Below are 10,093 nucleotides of genomic sequence, written 5' to 3'. Positions count from 1 at the left end.
TCATGAGTTCAAAAAAGCTAGCAAATATACGGAATGTCTTGCTTGCAAAGTGTTAAATGAGAACCTTAATATTATGATTTTTTATGATTTAGGTTTAGAGTGTTGTACCTTTTATAACAGGAGTGGGTTACGTTTCTTTAGTCTATTATTCTGTCTCCCTTGTATTTAAAAAAATATTTTTACAATACTGAGGATAAATAATAGTTCCTTTCAATTAAGATTGGTGAAATATAAGTATTTTTTTGATGAAAGTAAAATATAAGTTTTTTTTTAAATTCATGATCATATGCAAATTTAATTTAAATGGGAGATTATCAACAAAGGGCTTTCGAAACAATTTATTTTTTTTTTAAATCTCTAACACATAAATATTAACAAATTAATAAGTAAAGTGCTCGGAGCCCTCGTAGAATATTAACATTTTTCTGGATCTTTCAATTGATGTTCTCCCAGTTAAGATTGCAAATCTTACCTATCACTATACCGTTTGAATTTCTGAGTGTCCCACACAGTATGACTGGTTAAATCAATCTGTAATCTATTTATTTAGATACCGTTTTGTTAAAGAAAAACGAAAAGAAAAGAAAATTAGACAGCGTTTGAATATCGGTGGCCCACATGGTGAGTGTCAACCTGAGAAACCTTTCTCATCCAGAGCCCAACACAAAACGTTTGCCTCGGGAGTCGGGGACACCATTGAAGCTCTCTCTTCATCGCCACGTCAACAACACCAGTAGTCCCTCGTTTCGCTTGAGTGGAAGAGTGCGTTTTTTTTTTTTTTTATCATCATCTTGGCTATTCCAGCTCGCCATTGCTTGATCAATCCCTCAACGTCATTGCCAGAGACACAGCAGCGAGTTTCGTGAAACGTGAACGAACAAGGTCCTCCGTAGTCCGTAGACTGTATATCTTTTCTGTGACTCCTTCTTTTTCCTCTTTTAAGTGCGAGTGTGTATCTATTGATGCTCCCATTGGAATGAGTTGTTTCCGGGTCAATGATCCTACTGTGGGCATTTTATAAATTTTATGTTCTTGGGAAAAGTGTAATTTATAATTTTTACTGCAATGCGCTCTTTCGATCACGAAATTTGTTTTCCTGAGCTTCAGCTTCAAATGGGTTCTCAGTAATTTCTCTGATTTTGGTTTTCTCCTTGGGCAATTGTTAAAGAGTCCTTCTAGTCAACAGAGAGTTAAGTTCAATCTTGCAGTGGAGCCTATTTATATGCAAACGGTTTTAGAAGATGGGGAGGAAGAAGGAATTAAACAAGGAAGAGATTGCTGAGGATTGGTGCTTTATTTGTAAGGATGGAGGACTATTGATCTTGTGTGAATACAAGTAAGTTCCGAACCTTGAATTTATATGCTTAGTCTGTGATATCGTTCATTATTTCTCTGCAAATCATGCTTTTAATTGAAAAGGGTCCACCAGCTTTTGCATTGGTCAATTTTGTTCTTAAAGGTGGCTAAAAGGATGAAATTAGTCGGTCCATTCACACAATGGAAATACCACTCCAATAAATCCTTAACCTTCCTATGATGAGGTCTGCATTTCTATGCTGAATACATAGCATGATAGCACTGGTGCAGTTTTATCGTCAAATGTGACCTCACATGGTGTAGGCGTCAAAGGCCTGAAGGACCTATTTGTTGCATGACTAAATTGATATGGAAGTAAAGTGATTGTATATAAAGTTCTTAAAATAATATATTTTGGCTTTCATTTTCTTTGTTAGTCAGAACACTTCGGTCATAACGTTCTTGTTGTTTGAGTTTATGCTCACTGAAAATGTTAAGGGCAGTGCTGGATAATTTCTGACTTTGTTTGCCAAAGCTTTTCTAAGTGATTATAAAACAGCTTCAAGTTGGGCACCTCTTGTGGTATGGCCTTAGCTTTGTTGATATCTAATACAAAGAAACAAAGAAAAATCATGAGTCAGTTTTTTAAAAGTAGGTGTTTACCTTTTTTCTTTTTTTAACTGAATAGAAAAATTCTGGTTAGTTTGCATAGTTCTACAAGTCTATTGTACTTATGCTCAGTTATCACAAACAATGGCACACTTTACATTCTTGATGGATATGGATGAGGATGATTTGAGCAGGGACAAGCACATCAAGGTCATGGATGAAACTTTCTTTCTGATCAAAGTTACTCATGTTGCTTTCAGGGACTGCCTTAAAGCATACCACACTGAGTGTGTGGGGAAAGAAGAATCCTTTTCAAAGACTGGCAATTATCCGCGTTGTAGTAAGTTGCATTTGCATCTCTCAACTATTATTGCAAAACATTTTATCTCCTCTTCTTTTTGTTTCCTTTTCAGCAAAGTACTTATTCGTGGTGGATTCGATATCCAACAGTTGTAACTTACCTTTTGTGTACAGTAGATAACCCCTCCTTCACTCTCAAGCACTTTTTACCTTCCACAATAGCTTGTTTTGAATGTCACATGATTTGTCCTTAACTGCAAGAGACCACAATATACCGTATGTTTTTTTTTTCCTTGACCATGTGACAAAATTCCACATCCAAGTTGCTCCTTAGTGCTTGGAGGCCTAGCAGAAAATTTAAAATATTCTGGGTGACGTTTTTTTTTTTTTGGGTCTCTGTATGTGTTCACTTTTAACAAATGATTCCAAAAGGTTTTCACATTTTTCTCTCTCTCTTAAGTGCATTCCAAAATAATTATCCGTTGCTTGTAAAATTTCAGGTTGGCATAATTGCTTCCTTTGCCACAAAGCCTCCAAATTTCAGTGCTTTTGCTGTCCAAATGCTGTTTGTGGGCGCTGCTTCTGTGATGCTGAGTTTTCAGTTGTCAAAGGGAATAAAGGATTTTGTAGTCACTGCTTGAGACTTGCACAACTTGTAGAGGAAAATGCTGATGTTGATTCTGATGGGGTAAGATCGTTTTCATCATTTTTTATAAAAAATAAACTATTAGACTGAAGTCCTGAGCCCTTGGAATTTTAGTTGAAAAAGAGAAATTACTAATTGTTTTCCATTCATGCACAGTTGGAAAATTCTTGATGTGAACTTTCCAAGTTGATGGATAAAATTAGAGATAAAAGCAATGAAGGATAGTTTATTTTGGATGTGAGTTTTGAGGTTCAAAATATGAAAACTGGCATTTTTTAGAACTGAATCACGCAATTGTCTGTTACCAAGTTATCGTAACACTACCATTAAAACATTCGTTGTTGAATGATAAACTGACTCTGAAATCTGAAGAATGACCACTTCATATTTATTGATTTAAATTTCAGTTTCTGCCATGTTTTAGATTTGTACCTAACACAACTATAATTTACGGTAATATATTTCTTGTGGAGGTTTAGCTTTGTCTGTGTGTGTGTGTGTCACTGGAATTGTGATGCTTTACTTTGAAAAGTTTTATTATTCTTTTATATCTGATTGTGCCTTTCTGCTTTTAATCTACAGGAAAAGATAGACTTTAAAGACCAAGATACGTATGAATTCTTATTTTCAGATTATTATAAGATTATCAAGGGACAAGAAGGGTGGAATTCTCAGCAAGTACATTCTGCCTATAAGTTATTGAAGAATGGTAAAAACTACAACTGTGACTGGGAGTTGTGTGAAATGGGTGACGGGGATAATGATTCTGAAGAATCCGAAGATAACTTTGTTGTTTCTGATGATGATGGTTTTAATGACATAGAAGTAGGTAAGCCAGGGAAGAAGCGGAAGAGTCATGTAAGGGAGGTGAAAACAACTAAAGAAAAGGCAAAGGATAAGAAAAAGGAGTTTATTGGATGGGGTTCCAGAGGTCTTGTTGAATTTCTCCACCATATTGGTAGAGACACTAGCAAAGTGTTATCTCAACATGATGTTTGCTCCATCATTATTCAGTACTGCAAAGAGAACAAGCTTTTTCACCCTGAGAAAAAGAAAAAGATAATTTTTGATGCAAAGCTAAAGAGTTTGTTGGGCAGGAAATCAGTGAATAAGAACAGTATATATAATCTTTTGACGCCACATTTTGCTGACAATTGTGAAGAAATGGAAGATGATACCACTAGTGGTTCAGAAGATAGGGATAAAAATGAGTCAGTCAATTGTAAAAAGCAGAGAAGACTAAGCTCAAGTTCAACATCTTATGAGGATCTAGTTTCAGGAGGACATCAAAGCTGTTTTGCAGCCATAGTTTCATCAAATATCAAGCTTGTCTACTTGAAGAGGAGTTTAATAGAGGAGCTTTTGACTCAGCCAGCAACTTTTGATGGCAAAGTAATTGGAAGTTTTGTGAGAGTCAAATCTGATCCAAATGACTATTTACAGAAGAATTCTCATCAGCTATTGCAAGTTGTAGGTAGTTTTCTCCCCCATGTTTCTAGTCATTATCTGTCATAACAAGTCAATTATGAAATCATTAAATTCATGATTCAAGAAAGATGCATATGTGGTAAAGTATTGCTGTTTAAAGAAAATTAGAATTTCAAAAATATTAGTCAATGAAAGTTTTCCATTGCAACAAAAACGCGAAGGTTCAAAATCAAATCTATGACTTTTTGCAGACTACGTTGCATCGTACTACTAGCTCACTGCTAGCGGATTGAATGGGGCAGATTTGAATACTTATTAGTTTTACTTTGAATCATGAGCATCCTTGATGTAGAACCAATAGCAAGAATAGAGAACAAGGGGGATGGTGGAAGAGATTGAGGGAGAGTAAGAAAGAAGGTAGAAGAATCTGAATCTTATTAATAATACCAGCTATTCCCAATGGAGCCATCTCAATCATCAGAGAATTGTTTTCATCACGCACCAAACAAGATATATATTTTAAGAAGCACCTTCCAATTTTAGCTAGAGCTTTCAGGATCTCATTGAAGTTACGGATGTTGTGAAGATATTGGTAGATGTCATATCTAATTACTGACAAATCATGCTTTAATGCAAACAATTAAACATTTCATAAAATTAACTGGGACATTGGGCCTAAAGCACAAATACAAAAACTGGGGAAATATTCTGTGACATGTTGGGAAGATATTGGTAGATGTCATTTCTAATTTCTGACACATCGTGCTTTAATGTTAACAATTAAACCACTTCATAGAATTAACTCGGACACTTGGCCTAAAGCACAAATGCAAAAACCGGGGAAAAATGTTGTGAGAAGATTGTCATGATTTCTAAATGACTTTGCTGCAGACATGATATTTCAAATAATGCAAGTGATATTTATTTTTCAACGGTTGACTTATTTCTTCTATATGCATTGCATTTATTGACATTCTGTTTCTTCATCAATTTCAGGCATAAAAAGACCTTCAAAGAATAATGAAATCAACAAAGAAATTCTGCTTCATCTTTCCAATGTGCCAATAGATGTGCCTATTTGTAAAGTTTCTGATGATGACTTTTCTGAGGTACTAATGCTGTTGTAACAAGCTTTTGGGGTTCATTTGTCCCTGTTTTTATGGAGATATGGGAGAAAAATAAGAAACCAATTTGAAATCAATTTGGACAGTTAAAGTGTCCTAATAAGTTTCTCCAGTGACCATAGCCATATGGATTTGTAATTTGTTTCTGGCCACTGAACTTTTTCATCTAGTTAATTATAATCATATAGAAAATCGTGTCTACTGTATAGTCTCTTTGGGGTTCATTTTTTTATTAATCTGGTATAAAATTTTTTAAATATGATACTTTTCCTGTTGCAGAGTTCACTCTATTTCTATTCTAATAATTCTAAATCAATTTCTCCAGGCGTAGCTTTATAATGTTTGGAATTTTCTGCAGGAAGAATGCCGTGATCTGGATCAAAGGATGAAAGATGGTCTACTTTCACAGCCTAAAGTCGTAAGTTAATCGTGCATTAGCAATTTAGTTTCTGTTTCTGTGACATTAGGATTCCCATTGTAATTTGACCTTGATCTGGTATGAGGATGGTTTCCTCTAAATCTTAACTGAGTTAACAAATAAAATTATTGTTTAGCACAAAATTATGCTGGCTGTATGATTTAATGCGGGGAAAAGTTCTTTAGAACTTAATACTTTCTATTTATTATTTATGATGTTATTTCTTAATAATTTCTATCTTCATTTGTCTCTTTGGATAGATATCACATTCTCTAATCCTCATTGATATGGTTGTTCCTCAAGAATGTAACCCTATGGCTATATCTTTTTGAGACACTGTTAAAAGCTTTTTAACTGTTTAGTAATTGGAAGATGAGCCTTGTTTTCTTCAGTTTCATCCTAACTCAGTCCCTATATTACTTTTCTATTTTGTATCCCAGCTACTGTGGTTACAAGGGTATAGAGAATTATGTGAGATTTGGATGGTTTGGTGTTTGAGAGTGAGAAGGAATTACCCTGTCAATTGGGAGTTTTGCTGGACGCCAGGAAATTAAGAGGGAAAGGCCCCTTCTGTGATCCTGTTCTTTGCTTGGACGCCATTCAGATTGATTAATTGGGATAATACTAATGACATGATACATTTTTTCAGATTTAAAAGGCTCTATCTTCTTATATGTGTATTATATAAATGTCCCACTTCGAATGTCCAACACACACTCTTCTACAATGTCAGGCAGTTTCTATTTTTCTTGTTTTCAATATTTGTAGAATTAATCATTTGAACTCTGTTACTTTACATGCTTTATATAAGGATAATTTACTCCTTATCGACTTCTTTCTGTCTAATGATATTCTTCAAAATGAAACGGTTATATGTTATATGAAATCAGTGTTTAATGTATAATTTTTAGGATATTCAAAAAAGTGATGATTTTATCTGGAGGGGTTCTGGGACATGGATGGGGAGGGACGCACTTGATAGTTGATACCCACAGCTGCCTTTGAAACTGATATGAAACATGCTTTAACTTTCACATATACACATGCAAGCGCGCGTACATACAAATGATAATTACAATCTTTGGCCAACATGTTCAAATTGATGCTGTTTTTCAGACTTACCTCCTGTGACATGACAATTATGGTTCTTTCAAATCTAAGTTGGATTCATAGAATAATCAATATAAAGACTGGATTAATAAAATAACGCAAATGGTTGCTGACCATTTTCTTTGTTTTACAGGTAGAGCTTGAACAGAAAGCCAGAAGTCTTCATGAAGATATTATAAAGCATGTATGTGTCGACATTTTGTCTAAACCTCTTTTATATCTATTGAATTTCATTTTATTGCCACCTGCTGTTCCCAGAGTCTTAACAATGAAACATTGATTATTTTTAACCAAAATGAAATCAGATGCTATGTGTGAAGAGAAATTGTTCCAAGGTGAAAGTTGACTTCTTTGTTTTCCAACATGCTTCAAATTTTGTAATTTTAACGTTTATGAAATTGCTGTCCTTAACTTGAGCACATTTAAGCTGGCCCCACTGGCATCACCCTATGAAAATACTTCCTTTGGGCCTACTTGTAAAAAGCAAATCATATTTAACCGGGCCTATTTATAAGAAACTAATCATAGTTAAATATGATTTGTTTCTTATAAGTAGTCCTAGAGATAGTTAAATATGATTTGTTTCTTATAAGTAGTCCTAGAGGTAGTATGATGAATTGTTAAACGTTGGTTTAAAAGTCAGAATCTAGCTGTCTGCCTGGATCTAGTCCATGAAGAGACGTTTAGGTTTGTTGAGCACATGACTCAGCACTCTTGACTCCCAAATCCCACTATTAATGGACGCCGTAGGCATTTTTTAATGTTACTCGTGATCACTTTCTTATATCTTGAGAACTAATATGGCAGTGGATCCTAAGGGAGTTGGCTTCATTACAAAGACGCATTGATCAGGCCAATGAAAAGGGATGGAGAAGAGAATATCCTTTCATGATATTGTATTTTGTCACTCCGGATGTGACTTGTTGCTCCATTTGATTCATAACTAAGGATGGTCATGCACTGAATTGCTTCGTAGTGGGGATGAAGAACGTGTTACCATTACACCAGATCTAATATTGGTGCTATATGTTTTGGTTAAATTTCTTTGTTTATATCTTTGAGTGCATGGGTTCTTTTGACAGCTATAAAATTTGAACCTTAACGTGTAATATTTCCGTACACTTTCTGAGTACATGGATAGAAAGCTGCTGCTACAGACTCAATCAGAACAATCACGTTTGCTGAATGAAAGACCAAAAGTGATTCCCGATATACTGTATACCAAACCCTCACAGGAGCCAGAGGATACCCCGGGTAAGGATAAACTAGAGGTTACCCCAAGTAAGGATAAGCAAGAGCAAAATGGCTTACCAAAATATGTCCCAGGAGAACCTTGCATTCCTCTCGGAAATCCTTATAGAACCACTGCAGGTTTGCCAATCTTTCTCTGTCCTCTGTCTGTCTTTGTAATTTGCAGTAATTCAATATTTTTTCTGTTAGGAATTTTCTGTCTCGGTGTTTTACAAGGGTTTCAGATATCTTCTGTAGGCCATTTGATTCTTGTTGAAAATTACGATTTATTAACCTGGAAGATCCATTAACCAATTTGAGTATTTATTTATACTGTTGTAAAATTCAAGTACAATGAGGTTAATGTGTTACTCAGGCTAGGCTTACTTAATAATTAGAAATTGCAGGTAGCATGTCTTTTATGATATCTATCATTCCTATATCATCCACTGCATCCTCGTTTGGATTATTATTGCTTCCTTTTAGTCTGTGCACCCTTTCACTTTTAAAAGCGGTTTTTACTTTTTAACTTTCCTCAAGCTTTTTTGTAGAGTTTATCTAACTTGATGTCCATAACAATCGATATTTATGAAAAATATTCATGAACACGTTTTAACTTTTGTGGCCCAGCCCCTGAGACTCCAGAAGTGAAAGGCCAAGATGGTGGGACAATTTCTGCTTTTATTATACGATCACCTATCAGTGCTATTGTCCAAGAGAAATGCACTCCTCCAAGAAAGCAGCTTCAATCTAGTTCAAAAGTTAAGCAAGTTAACACCAACAGTGTACATTCTGAGAAGTTAAGGTTGGAAACTCCGACCTGCAATACAACATCAAAATCTGGTCTTTCTCAGCCAGGGCACTCAGATTCTGGTTCATATTTTGATGGAAGAAAATCAGATAAGCTGAATAAAAAGCAAAGCACGCCAGTTGGTGACATGATCGTTTTAAGTGATGATGATGAGCAAAATCTAAATGCTCAAATGGACAAACAAGCTGATAAAAATCCAGAAATTCCAATATGGCATTGTGTAAGTCCATGTGGTGAAAAAAGAGGGCCCTTCTCAATGTCGTTGCTCAAACGTTGGAGTGAAACTAGCTCCACTGCTTCAGAATTCAAAGTCTGGAAGACAGGTCAGAGTGAAAGAGATGCAATACTTCTCCCTGATGCTCTTCGCCAATGTTTGCCAGAAAGTTAGGTGAATGGAAACAATTTTGTGTATAGTTGACTTACCCAGTATGAATGGCGTTGGAAGCTTCAGCTGGGAAACAAAGATTACATGCATGCTTTCGGATGAAATGGTCAGGGTCTTGTGTGATGTAACACCTTGATATTCGTAGATCACCTGCACGTGTAACTTGATTCTATTTTATTTTTAGATGATGTAACTGTTTTCTAGTTTGGGTTAGAAGAGTGTCAATGTGATACTTTGGTATTATTTTAATATATTAGCAGCTTCTTTCAATTTCCCTCATGTTTGGTCTTCCTCTCATTGGAGAATGTTGCGTCATGCTATAACCACTGAGAAACTTCAGTTCTTCATAAGATAAAATGCTCTTCACTAGTAGATCACAATGACAGTTGCAAGTCTAGTTTTGGACATCGATGACCATATAAATTTTCCCCATCTTTCCTCAAGCCATTTTGAGCATAGGATTTCTACCTCTGTTCCTCAGTTTTCTAGTGTTATTAATGGGATCAAAGAAGCTCCTTTGGATCAACCAGAGAGCAGAATGTTGTCAAAAAAGCAAGCAAACTGTAAACTGTTGGCAGAAATGCAGTTAATTTAGACGAGAAAAAGATAAGTAAGTTTGGCCTTCAACTTAATGTGCTGGCCCCACAATTGACTCATTTGCTTGCTTTTTCCAAATAACATAACTGTAAGTGATCACTTTTGAACATATATTCAGAGAAGCAAATAAATATATTGA

General features: G+C 35.3%; 1 protein-coding gene across 2 annotated transcripts; it reads left to right on the top strand.

The window, feature by feature from the left end:
- Window positions 1-712: 712 nt before the first annotated feature.
- LOC129297635 (uncharacterized protein At5g08430-like) lies at window positions 713-9,627 on the top strand. 2 transcript variants are annotated; one of them, XM_054935978.1, is made up of 11 exons: window positions 713-903; window positions 1,171-1,336; window positions 2,166-2,245; window positions 2,706-2,893; window positions 3,434-4,325; window positions 5,276-5,388; window positions 5,762-5,821; window positions 7,065-7,115; window positions 7,739-7,810; window positions 8,053-8,302; window positions 8,792-9,627. In XM_054935978.1, the coding sequence occupies exons 2-11, from the start codon at window positions 1,242-1,244 to the stop codon at window positions 9,358-9,360; spliced, it is 2,370 nt and encodes a 789-aa protein (XP_054791953.1). In that variant the 5' UTR covers window positions 713-903; window positions 1,171-1,241; the 3' UTR covers window positions 9,361-9,627. The 2 variants fall into 2 exon arrangements, with proteins under 2 accessions (XP_054791953.1, XP_054791952.1); XM_054935977.1 differs by lacking the exon at window positions 713-903 and having other exon boundaries at window positions 920-1,336.
- The last annotated feature ends 466 nt before the right edge of the window (window positions 9,628-10,093 follow it).

Source organism: Prosopis cineraria, unplaced genomic scaffold, assembly GCF_029017545.1.
Source record: "Prosopis cineraria cultivar Desert tree isolate PC_DT_omini unplaced genomic scaffold, ASM2901754v1 PC576, whole genome shotgun sequence".
Classification (NCBI taxonomy): domain Eukaryota; kingdom Viridiplantae; phylum Streptophyta; class Magnoliopsida; order Fabales; family Fabaceae; genus Prosopis; species Prosopis cineraria.
The sequence above is the reverse complement of the archived record's forward strand: the minus strand, read 5'-3'. Positions and strand labels throughout refer to the sequence as shown.

Excerpts from the sequence above, each read along its gene's own strand:
- LOC129297635 (XM_054935978.1), top strand. The coding sequence starts at position 1,242 with ATGGGGAGGAAGAAGGAATTAAACAAGGAAGAGATTGCTGAGGATTGG. Across the intron at positions 4,326-5,275 it reads TCAGCTATTGCAAGTTGTAG|GCATAAAAAGACCTTCAAAG; the intron begins GTAGTTTTCTCC and ends CATCAATTTCAG. Across the intron at positions 5,389-5,761 it reads CTGATGATGACTTTTCTGAG|GAAGAATGCCGTGATCTGGA; the intron begins GTACTAATGCTG and ends AATTTTCTGCAG.